This window comes from Hemicordylus capensis, chromosome 3, assembly GCF_027244095.1.
Source record: "Hemicordylus capensis ecotype Gifberg chromosome 3, rHemCap1.1.pri, whole genome shotgun sequence".
Classification (NCBI taxonomy): domain Eukaryota; kingdom Metazoa; phylum Chordata; class Lepidosauria; order Squamata; family Cordylidae; genus Hemicordylus; species Hemicordylus capensis.
Genome location: NC_069659.1, coordinates 292238081 through 292259324, shown reverse-complemented (window position 1 = coordinate 292259324; position 21244 = coordinate 292238081). Strand labels below are relative to the sequence as shown.

Here is a 21244-nt window from a genome sequence, read left to right as displayed (position 1 = left end):
TGGTCTAAAGAATAGACAGCTCACGTTATATTATTTATGTTTTTCTTGTCGAAAATATTCATTTTCTCAGTAAGATCTATAATGGGTAAATGCAATGCTGAGGACTTCTAAATTGTGAGCAAAAGAAGCTGAGTGGATTGAAGGAGAATAAAATCCAGGCTACGTACTGTTGATAGCTGTAAGGAGAAACATTAAAAGCCTCACACAGAAGAGTGTGCTCTGGTGGTAAATAAATTTAACCCAAGAGATTATCTGGAGACAGTTGGTTGAGTTCAAAAACAAATAAAGATGTACAAAACTGAACATAATATACTGAGAGCCATTAAACAACATACTCAAACAGGCACTAGGTTTCAACAACTGAACCGTTCTGTCTCTTAACTGACCAAGGCGCTTTCCAGATTAGACCCTAAAAAGGGGTCAAGACGTATCTTTGAAGTGTGCTTCCACACTTCCTGTGTTGTGACACCGCAGTCCGGATGCTGACCACAGGGTGCCGTTCATATGTCAGATGCCTTATTTCAGATTTAATCACTGCGATTTAATGCTATGACATCATTTATCCGGCATAAAAAAGGTGTTTTTCTGGGTTGTTCATTTTTGCAAGACTGCTCCCCCCCATAGGTTTTATGTTTTGACTGCGATTTGCCTGAACAAGGCATTTAGCCACTTTTGAGCGGCTAATCTAGAAAGCACCCAAGAGAGACTTTTTAACATAACTCCCAATGCCTCTAGTGGCCAGAAAAGTTACTGTGGTTCTAAGAGCAATGCTTTAGAATTCTCACTTCTAACATGTACAATGTGAGGTAAACATTATTTTTAGGATTCTGATTTGGAATGCTTACAGATCCTTTCAGCTATCCGCCACCCCCACGGTGAATCAACAAAGTTAAAATGTATAGTGACTTCCTTTTCCTCCTCTCACTGGCTGCTTTTTGTTAGTTTATGTCTCAAAGTGTCACTTGTCAGGGGTGTAGTAACCTCGAGGTCAAAGGTTCTGTATTCACCATAAGCTACCGGTGACCAGATGAGCACTCTTATCTCACACAGCAACACACAGTGGTTGTTCTGACTGTCATGAAGTGGGTAGGACAAGCATCCTATCCAATTTCAGGAGCTGTGCACTCTCCCAATTTTTTTTATTGTCTGTGAGTTAACAATAGGGTAGGAGGAGGGAGAGTGCTTGTGTGTGAGGCTTCCAAGGGTAGGATGATTTTTCATTCTAGCTTGTTCATGTGCTGGGTAGTACAGTGCCATCCTATCCAGTGGGACCCTCACACATGAGCACTCCCCCCACTCCTCTGTATTTTACTCATAGTCAATCAAAGACTATTTTGTCAATCTTATATGCTGAACATATACTGAGAGAAGCTGGATTGGAAGAAGATGAACGTGGTTTTAACGTTGGAGGAAGACACATCAATAACATGAGCTATGCTAATGACACCACTTTGATAGCTGAGAATGTGGATGATCTGCAAGCTCTAGTACTGAAAGTCAAGGAGCACAATGAAAAAATGGGACTACAACTAAATGTCAAGAAGACTAAACTAATGACAACTGTTACAGCAACCAGCCTCAGCATTGATAATGAAGACATTGAAGAGGTGGCTAGCTTCTGCCTTTTAAGATTGACCATCAACGGTAAAGGATCCAGCAGTCAAGAAATACGGCACAGACTAGCACTTGGTAAGGTTGTAATGAAGGCCTTGGAAAGGATATTTAGATGCCGTGACGTGTCTATACCTACAAAGATTAGAATCGTTCGGACAGTGGTTTTCCCCATGACACTATGGATGTGAAAGCTGGACTTTGAAGAAGCAAGATTAAAAAAGTATTGATGCTTTTGAACTTTGGTGCTAGAGAGGACATTTGAAGATAACATGAACAGCCAGGAAAACAAACAAAGGGATCATAGAACAAATCAATCCAGAATTTTCACTCGAGGCACAAATGACCAGGCTCAAACTATCATACTTCGGACACATTATGTGAAGACCCAGCTCCCTTGAGAAGTCCATAATTCTGGGAAAAGTTGAAGGAAAGAGAAGAAGAGGACGACCAGCAGCAAGCTGGATGGACTCAATTCTGACAGCAATGAATACACCACTGAGAGACCTTAAAGGCCAAGTTGAAGACAGATCATCCTGGAGAGAATCTATCTATGTGGTCACTAAGAGTCGACACTGACTGACGGCACTTAATCAATCAATCAATCAAAGACTGGGAGTGCACACAGATCCCAAAACTGGGTAGCACACTTGTCCTACTCAGTCAGTGATCACCAGAACAAGTCTACAGTCTTCTCTACAGAACAAGTCTACAAACCAAAAGCAATTTTGCTAGAAAGCCATTAACTGAGTGTCTCAGAATCAGCTGCCACTGATTCTGCCACTATATATCTTCTCATTGACTGGGGTTGACCATAAAATAATTTAATACATTTTGGATTTATTTTTGAGACTATATTCATCACTTTGTTCAGATTACCTCTAATTAGATTATTTTTCACACTTCATTATTTAAGCTATACCAGAGAACTACAGGGTGGACAAAGCTCCAGTTTTAGATAATACACCACTACATAGTTTCAGGTTCACATAGTTTCAGGTTCACATTGCATGAATGGGCAATTTGAAAAATAAGAAGAGAGAGAGAGAGAGATTCTGTTAAGATTCTAGTTTAAATATATAATTATATTTCTAGTAAAGTGTAATAACACAGAATATAAACAAATAAAAGGACATAAACCTAGAATTTGATTACAAAAGACTATGCATTTGAATGGGAGACTACATATGTGATCACTGTAAGATATTCTGCTATGGAAGAGCACATCCCTCCTGCTTGCATGCAGAAGGTTCCAATTTCCCTCCCTGGCTTCTCCAAGATAGGGCTGAGAGAGACTCCTGCCTGCAACCTTGGAGAAGCCGCTGCCACTCACTACTGAGCTAGATGGACCAATGGTCTGATTTGATATAAAGCAGCTTCCTATGTTCCTATATTCCTAAAAGCAGGATTATTTCCCCTAACCATAATTTCTGGGGTTCCCTACCCACTTAATTAAAATAAATGCAGAGCAAAATTTTTAAAGCAGTTTAAAAGAGTTATCTCAAAAGGCAATCTTCCTGGCAAACGTTTAGGCTCAAGAGTTATCCCTGATTAGAGGTGGGCATGAATACTTTTGTTGTGAATTGATTTGACCTCAAATTGAATAACAGAAAAGCTAATTTAAAAGTAGGCCTTAATCCTGGCAACATACAGCCACACTTCACTGACATTACTCAATGCAGTCCCATTGAAATTGAAATTTCAATTTTATTTAAATATTTTTTATTTAATTTTAATTTCAGCAGAACTACTTTGAGTAATTTTCCTCATCATGTCAGCCCCCATCTATTATACTGTTATACCAGGAGAGCAGTTTAATATCCCTGTATAGCAATGGATGCAATCTTTTGCCCTAGCTGCCATGAAACACTGTAGTACCTGTTGCTTCTGCCTGTCTATCATAGGTCCATAATCTCTCACTTTTATTCCTGAAAACCAGCCTTTCAACCTGCAGATTTGTTGAAATTTGTTGAACCAATTGCAAAGGGAGGAGTTAGGGAGTTTTCACACATTAAGGTTGTGTTCTTATGATACGAATACAATGATATTAATATACCGCTTTTCAACAAAATGTTCCCAAAGCAGTTTACATAAATAAAAATAAATAAAATGGCTCCCTGTCTCCAAAGGGCTCACAATCTTAAAAAGAAACATAAGACAGACACCAGCAACAGCCGCTGGAGGGATGCTGTGCTGGGGATGGATAGGGCCAGTTGCTCTCCCCCTGCTAAATAAAGAGAATCGCCACTTTTAAAAGGTGCCTGTTTGCTCAAATAGCAGGGGATGATGACAAGAAGCGTGGTTAAAGAGTTAATTGTCATCGCTGAACCCTTCACATGCCTGCAGTGAACTTGCAATTTCCAGTCAAACCATTGCAATTAAACAACATTTGATTTAGCCCAGATTGATAACCATCCTCGTTATCAATCCTGGTTAAATGCCATTTAACCACAGCAGATTGCTTGGAGATTCTACATTTTCACATAATGCTCCATGGGAGCAATCAAGGCTCAGCAGTCGCAGTTAACGCTTTAACCATGCTCCTTTTCATAGACAGAATGCAGCAGAAATCTAAATAAGCAGTCTGTCATATGACTATGAAACCTACCCTAGCCACAATGTGTACTTGATTTTTCCTGTGTACCATGGCAGGAGTGGGGCTGAAACACACATACCAGTAATCTTTGCTGGGGCAGGCAGCTGTGATCAAGAGAGCAGGAGCGCCTTGTGAGTTGCTCAGCAAGTTGCTCTCAGAGCCAGTGCTTTTCCTTGCCACACCCCTGAGTCCTGGAGAGTGTGCACACATGCCTGAAAACCTCTCCCTCCTTCGTTCTTTTCAGGCGCTGCTAGCTGCCTCAGAGGGAGAAGGACTGTGCCTCCTAATTGGGAGAGGCTCATAAGCACACTTATTTAAGAGTAAGTACTGCACGCAGTGGGACTTGCTCCTGTGTAAACAAAGAGAAGATTGGGTTGTGTGGATTTTACCGGTCAGATCAAAAGTAAAAACATATCAAATTCATTTTAAAAACTACAAGCACAGACACATTTCATTGAAAAGAAGTTCTAAGTGGGAATTACCTCCGAGTAAGCAGTTACAGAGCTTGGAGAAACAACACTCACCAAGCTCTGCAGGCTGTGCTCACTCAAATGTAGGCGCTCACCCTGCCCTGTGCTTTCACCAAGCTCTGCAGCTGCTTACTCAGAAGTAAATCTCAGTTGCTAGCAACAACAAGCAACCCTTCCCCTCCTCCTCAGCATTAGTGAACATACACTCCCCAGCAAGGGCGTAGCAAGATTGGAGTGGGCCCAGAGACAAGATTTAAAATGTGCCCCCCCCCCACTGAAGCTCAGCTCAAAAAAAATAAAAATTTATATATATATATATATATATATATATGTGTGTGTGTGTGTGTGTGTGTGTGTGTGTGTGTGTGTGTATCTTTATCTCTATCTATCTATATATATCCTATGTGTCATAATAGAACATCATCCTAAATTATTTTTTAAAGGTTTTGTAAATTGTGGATGATGCAAGTCATTTAATGGTACTAGAGAAAGACATGCTGTTCTGGTAGCTCCAGGTCTTAACACTCACACCAATTTTGGAGGATGAATACAACTGAAGGAAGCCCAGGTGGGTGTGTGGCTGGGGGAGTCAGTCATGTGACTTGCCTCTGGGGGGGGCCCCAAGGCAATAGGCCCCCAGACAACTGTCTCCCCTTGCCCTATTATAGTTACGCCCCTGCTCCCCAGTTCACATAGGAAAACAGTGAGATGCAACATGAGAAATGATGGTACCTTTGAAAATGCTGCTGGCCAGAAGTGTAGGGAGGCTGGTGGCGACCTGTGTGCGGCTACTGCCGCAGCCTCCTGGCCCCGCCCCTTGTGTCTTACATCAGATGCAGGGGGCCGCCTAGCCATGCCCCCGTGTCTGACATCAGATGTGGGGCCGTGGTCTCCCTCCCAAATGGGGCCGCGTGGCCCCGTTTGGGAGGGACATGGATTGGCTCCGCTGCATTGGCAGCAAGGCAGGGAGAGTCACTCTGAAATAACGCCCCCCCCGACGTCTGATGTCAGATGCGGGGGGCATGGCTGGGGCTGCGCTCGTGGCCCCTGATTGGTGGCAACCTAGGTTCTTTGAATCCATTTGCCCAGTGGTGGCTCCGCCCCGATGCTGGCAATTATGTGGAGCGGACTTTTTTTCATGTGCAGACGTATCTTTATTGTATATTGATTACAGTTACTATATGTAATTAAAAAAAATCTTTTTGTGTCCAGTATAAGATTTTATTTGGGGGCAGTCAGTCACCTTAAATTCAGGGTCCTCTTCCTTTTGGATAAATACAGGTATAACCTCTTTTTAGTGGAGCCGTCTTAAATTCAGAGTCATCTTAGATTCGGGTAAATATGTTATTCTATTCTGCATTAACAACATCAAACACAACATAAATAATGAGAAAGAAGTTGTGTGACCCTTGTGTGATCTTTTTAGAGCAAGACACACATATGCTTGTTTACCTTCTTGATGTTCCATGAGTTTTGATTATTTAAACCTACATGCAATCGAGTACTAGTTTTTTGAAGGTCTGTGCACAGGGTTAGGTTTATTGCACTTCTTCCTTGTACTTTTGATTTATATATGGTGACATTCTCTTCCCACATTGTTGTACTTTGCTAAGCAGATTGATAGAACTCAGTTGGGGCCAAATGGACCTCTCTTTCTACTTTAAGAGCTAATGATTGTACTGTATCACTGTAGGTGCTAAAATATGACGACATGTAGAGTATCAACTAAGTGGAGCAGAATTAAGAATAAAATCCATAAATGTCTGATCTCAAATAGATAAACTGTTTAACCAGCTATCACCCAGATACACACACATCACATCACATCACATCTACATTTTGTGTAAATTCACCAAGAAGTTGAATAGTGGATTCTGATCTGCAGTTGAAGCAGTGGAGTGGGGGCTGGTTTCCCAAGCATTGTTAAAAAGAAATCAAGTAAGCTGAGGTACCATCCATGCCCTTTGATTAGTGGATTGAATGGGGAATGCTACAACGTATTAGGCTTTTTATGGCCACTTATTTTCTTCCCTAGTGAGTGGTTTGATTTGGTATGATCTCATTTGAAGCAGGCTTGGAATTCCAGATCAGCTTGTTTCTTGTGTGTTCTGGAGAGTATGGCTTTGTAGAAGTGGCCTATCTCTCCTTCCTTCTTCCCCTTCTCCCTGTGCTATTCCTTCTGTCTTTGCTCCCCTCCTCTAATCCCCTCTGTCTTTGCTCCTTCTCTTTTCTGTCCCTTTTGCCCCACCATTACTCAGCAGCAGGACCTGGACGAATTACAGCACCCAGGGTACTAGTTGTCTAGTCTCTCCTGCCAGAGGTCCTTTTTCTAGTTTCCTTGTTGCACCAGTACAGACCCCCCTCTCCTCCCTTCGGCCATGGGAGATGACAGAACGAGAGGTACGCTATGCTAGCGCTCACTAACTCGCTACACTTTCGCTTCACTGCTCAGTACAGGAATTCTGCTCTAAGCACGCTGAGTCCCCCTCTGTCCGGCTGGCCATGGCTGCCTTTCTTTAGTTTTGCTTTGCAGCACCATGTTGTGATGTGAGCGGTGAACTGTGGTCCCAGCTGCCTTCGGATATGGAGTGTTTTTGGAGAAGCTCATACATGAGGCGCAGTGACCACTCTCCTATGTTACTTTTGTTTCCAGAGCCTTTGTGTATCTCAGCAACTTGTTGTACCCTGTGCCTCTGGTCCACCGTGTTGCCATTGTCAGCGAGAAGGGGGAAGTTAAGGGATTTCTGCGAGTGGCTGTTCAGGCCATCTCAGGTAAGAGGTGGGTGGAAGTGGTGAAGGGAAAAATCTAGGCACTCATGCTTGCAGGCATTCCCATTAATCACGGTGAGCAACTCTTTTTTTTATGGAGGGCGGGGGTAGGTAAAAGAACTAGGCCTTTATGTCAGAATGAGCAACTGAATAGCATGAGAAAGAGAGGGCTCTGTCAAAGCTCTAAGGAAAGGGAGCCCAAACTGAGACTCCCTATTTGTTGGACTACAGTGCCCATAATTCCCTGCCACAATAAATTGTGGCAGTTGTAGTCCAGCAACCCCTAGAGAGCCACCCTGCTCTAAGGGCTGAATTCTTCTTCTGTGATTGTCTCAAGTGTCCCAGTGGGTGGGAGCCAAGTCAGACACTCAGCCCATCTTTCAAGAACATTGGGATTTGTCACATATACCTGCATACTGCCATACATAGCACATTTAATTTATTTGTATATGGCCATCTATGCCTTTGCCTCACCTGCTATCTGAGAAGTGAACCTGTGCTTAAAAACGATGTTCTTATTCATATATGGTTATTCTTGAGCTTTGTAGTAGGGATGTGCACAAACTGGTTCGTGCACTCCTGGGAGTCAGGTTTGTGTGTGTTAAAGGGTAGGGAGGGTGCCCTTACCTGTCCCGCTGCTCCCTGCAGCCCCGGTCAGCATTGTACTGGGAGTAGCCAACGCGCATGTGCATGGCTTGAATGCTAGACTTACGAACGGGTTCGTGCACATCCCTACTATGTAGTTACGGTCTCTCTGCAGTTTGCCCCGTAGATATGTAGACTGGGAATTTTAGGCTGTCTTTTTAAAAATATGCAACTTATAATATAATATGTTTTAAAATGTATAGTGGACAATTCCACATTACCACCAAACTAGAACAGTACCATTAAATAAACATATGCTACAAAATCTCACAAAAAATAACCAAGCAAATAAAACCTGCTACAAACCATCTGGATTTCCTGGATGTGCAGTTGCCTTTTCTGCCAAACCAACTGGTGGAGGAACAAGGATAGGTCAGCTTGACTGACAAATGGCCATTATGAGGGCACAACACTAGATTAAACTTGAATTTCTGACTCCACCATTTCTGAATCATGCTAAATTTTAGTAGAAGCACTTGTCCCTCCTCACAGTAGTGAGGTTAGGAACATTGGAAGCTGCCATATACTGAGTCAGACCATAGGTCCATCTAGCTCAGTATTGTCTATTCAGACTGGCAGCAGCTTCTCCAAGGTTGCAGGCAGGAATTTCTCTCAATCCTATCTTGGAGATGCCAGGGAGGGAATTTGGAACCTTCTGCTCTTCCCAGAACAGCTCCATCTCCTAAGGGGAATATCTTACAATGCTCACACATCAAGCCTCCCATTCATATGCAACCAGGGTGGACCCTGCTTAGCTAAGGGGACAAGTTATGCTTGCTACCACAAGACGAGCTCTCCTCTCCAGGTTATCTGAATGGAACTTGAACCATGGCTCTTGTACAGAGGCGTATCTAGGGAAAATAGCGCCTAGGGCAAGTCCTGAAATTGCGCCCCCCCAAAAAACATAGTTTAGAGAACACTAATAATATTAATAATATTCTGGAGGTGGAGATTTATCTCATTTAGAAAAAGGAAAGATATACTTTAAACCCTGAAAAACAAAAGCAAACCCACACCACAGATGTTATGGCTAGTAGTGGGTGCGAAAAATGCCTTGCCTTCAAATAATCCATCTGCAACGGGGCAGTGGCTTGGGGCTCATCTCCGCTTTAGGCTATGCAAAAGGTCCTCAATTGGGCCTTCAGGACAGTATTCTCTACCCATGTCTGCTACCCAAGTCTCCTTGGCAGCTCCAAAGGCATGAAGTCCTATAGCATTTTTGGTATATCTGTTATATTTACAAATATAAACATGGAACATGGAGTAGCAGCCAAACACTCAGGCAGGCAATGATGGTCTTTCAAGCAGCATCAGTCCCCATTCTGTTCCAAATCTAGCAGTGCGTATTAGTGCACACACACCCCTGCTGCTATCTGCCAGCAAGCAGCAACATTCATACATTTATTTATTTAGTTATTTAACTTTTTAAAAATATCCCGCTCTTCCTCCTCCTCCAAGGAGCCCAGAGCGGTGTACTACATACTTAAGTTTCTCCTCACAACAACCCTGTGAAGTAGGTTAGGCTGAGAGAGAGGTGACTGGCCCAGAGCCACCCAGCAAGTCTCATGGCTGAATGGGGATTTGAACTCGGGTCTCTCGGGTCCTAATCCAGTACTCATCTTGATTGCAGTCAAGATTCAGAAGTCTCTTATCTTGACTTAACAATTTGATGGATTTTGTGTTTGCAATCAAGATGATCACACTTTAAAAAGTTAGGTTGCTGCTCTTCTGTAGTAACAGTTTCCAGAGGGGCCATGCTATCTGATGCAGTAAGAACATAAGCAGTCTTGTGGCATTTTAAAGATTAACTCATTTGTTGTAGCACAGGCTTTCATGGACTAGATGAAGTGAGCTCAAGTCCACAAAAAGAATAGATGGAACTCTTTGGGGACAGAGGAAGCCAAGTAGATGTTATCTTTGCTTTTCTGTAGCACTGAAATAAAAAGCTAATCAAATCATTCAAAAAGAAAAAAGATCCTTACGAATACCCCAGACCAGAAACCAGCACTCCACTTCTGTGTTGTGTGACCCCCCACCCCTTGCTTTACTTTTTAAACTCTTCTTCTCCATCCCAGTATCACTATGCAAGAAGAGAAAGAGATCAGTCCATCTTACAGATTTACATATTTAAGTACTGTGGCCAAAGCAGCTCTTTGTCTTTGAATGGTTTTTAATGGTTTATTCTTCTGTTGGCTTTGGGGTTAAGATTTTGTAAGCTGCCTGCCTCAAATAGTTTTGAAGAGTTGAAACAACAACAACATTAGGCAAAAGGGAAGCAGGGGAGGAAGAGGAAGAGGTCTAAAACATACTAAACCCCAGAGACTGGAGCCAAGGATCACCAAAACACACCCAAGGCAGGGAGGGCTTGCTTGCTGGGGGAAGTGCCTTAGAAAAGAAGAAACCCCTCCCCACACCTTCTGTTCTGAGCAAGGCAAGAACTGAAGTGTGTGTGCACCCCAGGCAGGGGACAGACACATGCCGGACTGATTGGGGAGGGGGGTGGAATTGGGAAAAGCGAGCAAGGGAACAAAAAGCAACACGCTCGCCTCCTAGCAATGCAATAGCTCTGGCCAGCAGATCCGAAAGAAAGGGCAATCACACGCACCGCTCCCCCTTCCCACCTCCATACAACCCACTATCACCTCCTCCTCCTCCTCCAAGTGGAGGGAGGCGAGAAGAGCAGATTACAGTGAATCAGTGTGATGGCAGCAGAAGCAGGCATTAGGCAACATTTCCATAACAGAGAAAAAGAGAGTCTGACACAAAAGTTGCTGCCTTGGGCTGAAGTAACCATTGCACTGCACAACGCTGCTCCGAATATAAATGAAGCAGCATATAGAATAGAGAATCAAAACACTGCAGAAACACACCCATGAGAGAGATAGTAGATTATTTTGAGAGCAGTTTACTTACTTGTATGCATCTAGGTATGCAAATACAAGAATCAAGAACGAACAGTCAGCAGGCTGGCAGGCAGCAGCACACGAGGAAGTATCTACAGCAGCACGGGAACACCCAGCAGTTGCTGCTCTCTCCCCAACCTAGTCCGCGTGGTCGTGGTGCCGGCATGCTCTGATTGAACTGGCGCGGCTGGGATGCGCAAGCTCTCCGCCACCCAATGGGTGCCCGCAAGTCGCCCCATCACCCACCCAGATTCAGAGCTGCTGCTGTGCCTGTGTGAGCGGGGTGACTGGGGCGGGGGGGCGGGGGTGCCGCCCTGAGCCAGAGGCGGCAGCGGTAATGCAGTGAGCCTGCTGGGCGGCAGCACAGCACAGCAGCACTTGGCCAGCATTTGCTGCTAGTCCCACGTGGTCATGTAGGCATGCGCTCTTTGTGCAGCGGGGCGGGCGGGCGCTTTCCCCACCAGCCAGTGGGAGCGCCGCCAGCCACCCCCGCCACCTGGAATTTGGGGGAAATTTTTTTTGGGGGAATTTTTTTTTTGGTGGTGGAGCTTTTGTGGGGCATCATGCTGCACCCCCTCCCAGAGTTGCGCCTAGGGCACGTGCCCTGCCTGCCCCACCCTGGTTCCGCCTCTGCTCTTGTATAGATGTCAGTGGCCCCTTCCTTCACTGATTATTACTACTAGAACAAACATTTATATACTGCTTTTCAGCCCAAGCCCAAGTTTTTCAGCCCAAGTTCTCAAAGTTTTTCATAGAAAAATAATTAATTAATCAATAAGATGGTTCCCTGTCCCTAAAGGACTCACAGTTTAAAAGGAAACAAGGTAGACACCAGCAACAGTCACTGGAAAGATGCTGTCCTGGGGTTGGCTAGGGCCTGTTGCTTTCCCCTAGCTAAGCATAAGAGAATTGCAACTTTAGAAGCTGCTGCTTTGCACAGTTAGCATGATTCACACTCATTTGGATTTTTCAAGATACATCTAGATAAATCAGCTTCACTATTTAAATTTCTTTCATCACTGCCTGACTGATTATTTGGATACACTGGGAAACTACCCAGATAAACAGTTCATAATATGCAAAACTCGTCTTGGAGTCCTGTCAGTCCAAATTGAAGCTATCACATCATGTTGACTGACTGTATATGTCTTGCACAGCTGTCCAGCACTTTCTAGTTGACACAGCTGTATATAAAAAGATCAGTGTCTGAATGTCCTTGGCTGTGCCTTTTAGTCTATTTGGGAGTGTGAGCGTTTCCTTCCTTGCTATAACATCTCCTTGCACTCCTGTTTTCAGCGGATGAAGAAGCACCAGATTATGGCTCAGGAGTACGGCAGTCGGGAACAGCCAAAATTTCCTTTGATGATCAGCACTTTGAGAAGGTATGGTATGAAGGCCAGTACGGTCTGAGTAGTTTCTCAGGGAGTTGATTATATGGAGTGCGGTGGCCCATAGCCAACCAGTTGTACTGATTCAGAACCAATGTTCTCTCCAAGGTGTGAGCGTGTGCATGCATTAACACATTTTTTTAATGTCTGCTCAGTTACTTTTAGATCCCACTCAGGCGAATCAGGAAGGCCCCACTCTGAATGCATGTGCACACACACTGCCTTGATACCGCTTCCCAGAACAAAACTCATTCCGCACACAGTTGAAAAAAATTAGAGAGAACATTGTTCAGAACTATCACAAAACAGATGAGTGTAACGAAGTAAAGAGAGGGCTGCAGACCACTTGGATGGATCATCCACCTTGGTAACACAAAAAGCTGCTGCTTCACTCTCTTTTAGAAGCCCTAATCATTTATTTGACACCCATCTATTTGTTTGTCCCCAATGCTGGTTGTGGGAAGGGAAGGCACTTCATTTCATAGCACACCAGAGTACAAACTTATATCAGATTCTTGTTGATTCAAATACACACAACTATGGCATTTATACAACTTCCTCTCACCGTGGGTCAGTTGGTGTCCATTTGCTGGTGGAGCCTGACTGTACGTTTCTCTTATCTAATGGTTAAAAACAAGTTGGAGAACATATAACACCATTTACATCTTTTATACCTTTTCTTATATTTCATCCTTTTTAAAATGTTTCTTTGTAGTTCCAGTCTGAGTCCTGTCCTGTAGTGGGGATGTCCCGTTCTGGAACTTCACAGGAGGAGCTGCGCATTGTAGAGGGACAGGGGCAGATAACTGATATGGGACCATCAGCAGATGAAGTCAACAACAACACTTGTGCAGGTGAAGGCCTGTTGAAGCTGGGAATGGGATGCAGAGCTGTGTACATAGTCATTTTTTAGCCCCTTACTGGATCTCCTCATAAGAAAAATGGAAAAGTCATCTTTGTCAGCTGATTTCTAGCCACATGATGCGGTTGAAGGCAGTGGAACAAGGGCAATTAATGAAATAGTCTTTACTAAAAAGATATAGAAGGGTTTGGTTCTCCTGTGTGTATATTGGAAAAGAAACAACATTTGTGTGACCATGACCATGTTATGTTATTTATGTTTTGCACGTCATGCACATTACGCTCTTTGATGGTAAAAGTAATATGAGATTCTAGCTTCAATACTGAGAGAATCTACTATTTTATCCTCATGATAGCTTGATATGAGGATGTTAGCATTTGGTAGTTGGATTGTATTTGTAAAAAGTAGTATTTCCATTGTGAGATTCAACCCTATAAGACTGTGACTATTTGCTCTTATGTACAGGAAGCCCTGGTGATGGGATGAAGAAGGACCCATACCTAGGGCTTCCTATGCTTACTTTGTGCCACTTAAGATATATGAAATTTTGTTTACAACTTTATTATTATTTCTCCAGCCACTCCAGAGGATCTTCTCTTGGACACTTCAGAGAAATCTGCTACGGATGGACCTTTAGAGGCAGCTTTGGACCACTTGAAACTGGGAAGCATCTTTACTTTCAGAGTGACTGTTTTGCAAGCTTCCAGCATCTCAGCAGAATATGCAGACATCTTCTGCCAGTTCAAGTGAGATACAGTCCTCCTTTCTCTCATTTGCCCTGTAAAGATCAGAGAATTTCAAGGTGGAAGCACAACCTCCTCAGGAGATTGTGATCATTTCTCTCATGACAGTTGAGAGAGATGACATGACAGTTACTGGCTGTCCAGTCCTTTCCATGTGGGAGCTCCTGGCTTTATAGAAGTTGGTGCCTATTTCTCAAGACTGTGTTAACATTTAAAAGTTGGGAAAGTGTGGTCTAGGGAATAGAGAAGCTTCAAAGCCCCTGACCTAGATTTTGTAGAGAGAGGAAAATCAACAGGAGCATGCCTCAGTACTCGCTGGAGGAAACACTGAAGGTTTTTGAGCTGTCCTTGGAGAGCTCATGCTTGCTTGCTTCATAGACAGATATTTGCACATAGAGGATCTTCCAGGACACTTGTAGTATTCTGAGCTCCTCTACAACGAATCTTCTCCCCACACATCATTGCCTTACTCCTGCTTGATCAGAGTGATGGTTTGACCAGGTGATACCTAGGCCTGTAAGTTTATGTTTACTTCAAACAGCTATCATAGATTATTGTCTCCTAGTACAGCACAAGTAGCTCCCGAGTGCATTTATACAGAGCGATTTACAGACCCTTAGAGTCATCACGCATTAGACTGGTTCTCATGATCCGGCAGTCATAGTTATGCTGCTGAATGTCATGCAGCAGAGGGAGGATGAGACATGCACACTCCAGATTCCCAGTTGTCTGCATGTTGAAAATGACGGGAAGTGATTGTGTGCAAGGGGTCGATGGTGGTTGGTCGGAGCGGCAATCAATATCAACCACCCAATTTCAGATTTATATCACCGATGTTGGTTGCCCACACTGACCAACAATGAGGCCCCCTAAAGGAGAGGAGTGCACACCACATTGGAAGTCCAAAGTGACCAACAGACCCAGATAGTAATGTATCCTATAGTGTAATTCTATTGTATTTAAACATATGCTTAATATGTTCTAAACTTATTTTGTTAGTTGCCTTGGGGCCCTTGCAAAAGACAAGATACTAATGAGGAAATATTTTTATTGTATATAGACATTTAGTTATTTCTCATACAACATTATTATTGTAAAATATAATTATATCTTCATACAGCTTTATCCATCGCCATGATGAAGCCTTCTCTACAGAGCCCTTGAAGAACACTGGGCGAGGCCCACCTCTTGGCTTCTACCATGTTCAGAATGTTAGTATAACTTACAAGACTGCTTCTTTTTATTTTATTTATATAAAAAAATGTACATACCACCTTTCAACCTTATCAGAGTCTTTGATGTAGCTTAAAGGTTTAAAAAACAACAGCAATCTAATATAAAGACAACTTAGATAAAACCTAAACGACAATGGAACAAATAAATGTCCAGCAAAAACCCAAACCAAAATGCCACCAATGCTGGAGAACAAACAGAATTACATTTTCCAAATCTTAATGACCAGGCACCAATGGGTTTGCAGAACAGAAGATTGACACTGAAAATGTAATAAAGTTTTAATTATATTATATCACCCTATGCACTGCACCAGCAAATAACTATTTAATAGTAGTCGTCGTCATCTCCTCCACCTCCTCCTCCTTTGGTGTATTGGTACATTAGTAAAATGCAAGTAATAACAAGAACAACATTGACAATAACATTCAGCCATCCCAGGTCCTTGGGAAGGACTCAATGTCTGGATAAAACAAACCAGTCAATAACACCTGTCTGACTGTGTAAATAAATATGTAAATAATAATAATAATGATAATAATTAATTGCTCAAGACTGCCAAATGAGTTCGTAGCATATTTAACATATACATGTAAGAAGAGCCCTGCCAGATCAGACCAAATATTTATCTAATCCAGCAACTTGTTGAAAAGTGGTATATAAATAGTAGTAGTGGTTGGGCAGCAAGATGTTTCTGGGAAGCTCACCAACAGGGCACGAAGGCTATGACTTTCCCCACCCTACTGGCACCCTTCAGCTGGTATACAGTGGTTCCATGACCAGGAGGCACTGGTAGACCTACTCTCCATGAATTTGTCCTGTCCCTTTTAAACTCTGCGGGGGTTTTTCAAAGGGAAGGTAGTTAGGTTTAAGGCCAGTGCTTCTAACACATTCCCAATGAAGTGGTATAGGATATGTGAAGAACCCCACAGAAGAGAGGAATTTAGCCTGTTAGGCACAAAAATATCATTGTAGACTCTTGGACTATTCTCACGGCTCGGAGACATCAGGCCAAGGGAGCCTAGCCTGATTTCTCCTGGTTGTCTGCTGTCACGGGAGCTGCACAGATCCCAGCAGCAAACCACTCAATCTACCCCTCCCCTTAAACAGGGTTAGTGGAGTGAGCATTCTGCTAACCCCGTTTAGTTGATCATGTGCCACTGTGGCTCAGCTTCACACCATGGCAACACATGAGGAGACCGCTGCTGGGAGGCTAAAACAAGCCTCCTAGTCTTGGGGGTCTATCCAGAATGCCCCCCCGCGCTTGTGTGGGGCATGCTGGGACTTCCGGGGGCCAGGCAGCCCCCGATCCCCGCAGCCCGCACCGGCTCTGTGACAGATTCGGTAGTTGTGTGGGCAGCCGGCCAGGGCTTGTAGGCTGCTCGTGTGCGGGGAGAGCTGGCTAAATCCGCTCTCCCCGCACAAACCCTCCTGGCGCTTCACACGGATCGTGTAAAGTGCCCCATTGTCTTGTTTTTTGGCCTATTTTATTAACAATCCAGTAATAAACTGGTCTAGAATGCCAAGAAATTAATGGGCCCACTAATAGACAGGTACATAAATTTAAGCATAAGCTTTGCTAGTTTGGCGCTCAAATGAATAGAAAGCTGTAGATGGCTTACCTTAGCAAGCGCTATTCATCCTACTAATTTAGCTACCATTTCAAGCCATGTGTCCTTTATAAATGGAGTGTTCTTGTTGCTTTCTCTCCCGCCTTACAGATTGCAGTGGAAGTGACCAAATCTTTCATTGAGTACATTAAGAGCCAACCCATCGTCTTTGAGGTATTTGGACACTACCAGCAGCATCCTTTCCCCCCTCTCTGCAAGGATGTCCTCAGGTAAGTGTCATTTATGTGTAAGTGGCATCCCTACAGAGTTGCTCTCCTCTCTAGCTCTGGTCTGACTAAATTTAACTCAGATGATGTCCATTTTGTGATACATGGTGCTTATAGCTACAGCATTAAAGTCATTGGGACTCTCTCCACTGGCGGCCTTTTGATAAGATTCCTGTGGCAAGGATCTGTGTATTTGCATGGCTTCCTTACTGCTGTTTGTGCTCCAATAAAATGACTAGAGCATGTTCTGATATATCATCCAAGCCAGCGAATGGTATGAGAGCACATTATGCTGTTTCGTTTACATTAGGGGTTCTCAGCTAAGGTCCCCTGATGTTGTTGAGCTAGAGCTCCTTACATCCCCAGTCACAATTACCTTCTGATGATGGGAGCTGTAGCCCAACAACATCTGGGGGCCTAGGTTTGAGAACCCCTGATTTACATTGTTAAAGTCCACAGGTCTTAGCCTGCTCTGTCTCTGAGAGACTGCATGGGACAGGTCATTGTGTGGCCATGTCGCAGGACAGGGGCAGTCAGTCACTAAGCACCAACACTCAAAGCTGCAGAGAGGTAACCTGGGGTCCTGGGCAAAACACCTCCTGCACCCCCATCAGCTGAGTGATCATCAGGGCAGGGTCAGGTGGCAGCCAGCAGCTAAGTGAGCATTGTGTTGGAGAGAGAGGAGCAGCAAGTGAGCTCCAGATGTGTCCTCTATTTTCTGCTTGCCCAGCGAGATGGATAAAGCTGAGTAGTTGTGTTGGATTGAGTTGCTTGGCCTTTTGGCTGCAGGAACTGAATCCCAATCACAGACACAGAAAAGAGAACAGAGCAGGGGACAGATTCCATCTGGAGCATGCTCATTGCTCCGCTCCAGCAAGCAAAATGTGACCTGTCCTCTGCTCTGCCTGTGGTTGGGACTCTGGTGCTGGAGCCAGAGAGCCCTTGTTGCCTTCAGGTCCCAGGACATGAGGCTCCCCCCCCATGCCCCCCCCCACTTGGTGGCCATGCCAACACTAAAAACTTAGTTACAATTTCAAATTTGTGGATGGCTGAAGAGTTGGGGCAACTGCTTAGTCTCCTATGTGCTCAAGTACTTGACCAGGTCCTGGCATAAACTTCCCTGCTGCAGTTGTATGCATATTTGCCTTGGAATAAATTCAATTGAATTCTAATTAGATTTATTTAGGCTTGTAAAGCAATGGAAGTAACTTAGAGAGAGCCATCCATTGAGCCTACTGATACTGATTTTCTTTAATTTGCATTCCTTCACTTTGCAGCCCTCTAAGACCATCACGGCGCCATTTCCCCCGAGTTATGCCACTGTCCAAACCAGGTAAGAACATAACATAAGATCAGCCCCACTGGATCAGGCCCAAGGCATAACTAGTCCAGCATCCTGTCTCACACTGGCCCACTAGATGCCTCTGGAGAGCCCACAGGCAACTCTCCTATTGCTCCCCTGCAACTGGTATTGAGAGGCATCCTGCCTATGAAGCTGGAGGTGGCCCTAAGAGAGAGAGAGAGAGTTTCATTTTGCATGATCAGTAGTGGAAACCTAGGAGCTGGAAGGTTAGGAGATGTTGGAAAGTGGTCTGCATTTGCTGTTGTAGAAGGCAGTCTAAGGAGGCTAAGAAATTTCCCTCCAGTGACAAAATGAGTAAAAGGCTACGGAAAAGTCTAAGCCCTGTCTGGACTTCCTCCTTACATGGGAGTAGCTTGTGTGGACACGGGTGGATAGGCAAGCCAGGAAAAATGTTTGTTTTGCAGACCTGTTCATAAAACTCTCCCAGTCTTTTGTGAAACAAATAGGACAAAGCTGTAATATATTCCAAATGATGACGAGCTGAGTCCCAGAGAAGTCAAATAGCTTGCCAAGGTCCACACAAGGAGTAATCGGACCAGAGAATTGAGCATGTGTCCTCACCCCCCACCTCCCGCTTGAATCTCTGCCAGTGTGTTAACAGTTTCTCTGACCTCCTCATTCTCCCTTGAATGCCTACCATGTCCTTGTCTTGAATGGCATGTAATATTTCAGGTTGTAGTACTAGGAGTCATGTTTAGAGATCCTAAGTAAGCTGCTTACAGCTCTCATGCACTTATGTTGTGTGTATCAGAGCATAATGGTTTCATTTTGCCTTGTGCTCTCTTTCTCTCTCTCACACCTCTATGAAGAACATCAGAAATCCCTCCAGGGAGCTTTACATACATGGCTTTTAGTTCAAATCTCCTCCAGAATGGAGTATGCTAGTCCACATATTAGTTGCATTTACCCTGAAGTCGCTGCAGGCTATCAGGGACCAGTACAGACAGGACTCCATTTCCCCCCTGAATCATGGCTGCTCATTCTGGCTTAGCCCAAATTATGTCTGGCTTTTAAAAATCCTCTGTTTTCAGTGGCTTTAAACAAACAGACAAACAAACCCCGAGTTTCTGTTATGCCCCAAAGTTTCCCTGCGATGTGTGGAGTAGCCATTGCTGATAATTCAGCTTCTTTCCAAACTCACACTTTCTTTCTTTTTTTGTTTGCTGGGTGGATTTCCGTAAAGGAGAGTTTGACATCTCAGTCTGGTGTGCTCTTTGAGTGATTTGCAATTGCTAGCGCTGGGGGCGGGGTGTGTGTGTGTGTGTGTGTGTGTGTGTGTGAGAGAGAGAGAGAGAGAGAGAGAGAGAGAGAGAGAGATGCAATTCTGTGGAGGGAGTCCAGAAGGGGATGAGGAAGGAGAAATTCCTGAGTTTTGCACGCAAGCACATGCAAAATATGGGTCTTCCAATGCTTTCAAGTTCAGCTTCCTCTTATTGAAGCCTGGTCACCATAGGAACACAGCCTTACATATGCAGATGTTGTGGAAGCTTAACAATGGAGTCTGCAGGTTAGATGTAACCTGAGTTCTTTGTGTCTGAGCTGATTTTTCTTCATCACGGAGAGAAAGCAATGATTTCACAAAGGCAAGTTTATTATAAAAACCAGCAAAGATTTGGGTCAGATTTGGCAGGTTGGGGTTAAGCGTTCTGTTATTTTGACCTGTCACTTTTGCAGAAATCCGTCTGATTGTCAAACAAAAAGAAAAAGTAATAATGAAGGGAGGCGTCTCCTCCTGAGATGTAATTGGTGGGAGAAAAAACCCAGAGCAAACAGTAGGAATGCACACAGGAGAAAGATCACAGGGAATGCAGGAAGGAGCTGATGGCTATGTGGACGGTCCATCTAATCCCCTGAATTAAACTGCCTCGAATCTGCTCCAAAGCAGATTCACTCTTTGGATGCCCTGCGGCATAAAACCATGTGTGAATAACTCTCAGGTGATTAAGGGCCTGGTACCAACATGCTTGCTGGCCTTGAGATTGTTTTTAATGAAAGGCGGTATATAAATCTAACAATCAATAAATAAAAATAAACTCCTAGAAGCCTTCTCTGGGCACATGTTTTCTGCTGCCAGCACAGCCATCTCTTTCCTAATAAGACAGGGGAGGATCCTTGCCCTGCAACATCCTTATCAGTTGGGAACTGTGTTGGGAGAAAGGCTCAGAAGCCTGGTTGGTCCCTAGACAAATCTGTGGAAGATCCCACTGTTACTCAGGGTTCTTGCCATGGGAAATGCACCCATGCAGTACCCAAAGGACTGAAATGGGGCACCATCTAGAACAGCATTGCTGTTCCCAAATTTTGTCTGTATGATGACGTGAATGAATCCTCAGCACACTTGAGTCCCTTAGAGGATGACTTGGATTCTTGAGTCCGTGGATAGTTCCACTTTGCAGTGTGCAGTGCCCTGTTTGCTTTCATACTACCTCCTTCTGCTAGGATGTGGGGTGGTGTGTGTGTGTGTTGAGTTGGCCAACTTAGAGGAGCTGCAACTCTGGACAAGCAGTAAAATATGTCATTCAGGCCATCTATCCATGTCTTAAATTCATGCCCACTTTTTTCCTATAGTTTTTCAACTGCCTAAAGATATGGATCCAAGTGTATATAGTGTCATTAGTAGTGTACACTGCTTTGCAGACTAACATAGGCAAAAAACAAAATAGGCAATAGTCAATAAAAAGAATTTATTGTGGCTGGGAATGATGAGAGTTGTAGTTCTACAACAGCTGGAGAGCCAAGGTTGCCTACTCCTGTTTTAGACAGTCACTTTTTAGACAGTCTGGCTGTCCTGGCTCTTTCTGTGTGGTGCAATGAAATCAAACTC

The 21244-nt window shown here is 44.0% G+C and overlaps 1 protein-coding gene across 21 annotated transcripts in view; it reads left to right on the top strand.

Annotated features, from left to right (window-relative positions):
- KIF1A (kinesin family member 1A) overlaps nucleotides 1-21244 on the top strand; it is a 196894-nt gene that overhangs the window by 120121 nt on the left and 55529 nt on the right. For all 21 annotated transcript variants that reach the window (XM_053304577.1, XM_053304578.1, XM_053304576.1 and 18 more), the window contains 7 exons: nucleotides 7331-7449; nucleotides 12291-12376; nucleotides 13098-13236; nucleotides 13822-13990; nucleotides 15108-15198; nucleotides 16942-17060; nucleotides 18335-18390. In XM_053304577.1, coding sequence (XP_053160552.1) covers nucleotides 7331-7449; nucleotides 12291-12376; nucleotides 13098-13236; nucleotides 13822-13990; nucleotides 15108-15198; nucleotides 16942-17060; nucleotides 18335-18390 — 779 coding nt within the window. The remainder of the gene's footprint in view (nucleotides 1-7330; nucleotides 7450-12290; nucleotides 12377-13097; nucleotides 13237-13821; nucleotides 13991-15107; nucleotides 15199-16941; nucleotides 17061-18334; nucleotides 18391-21244) is intronic.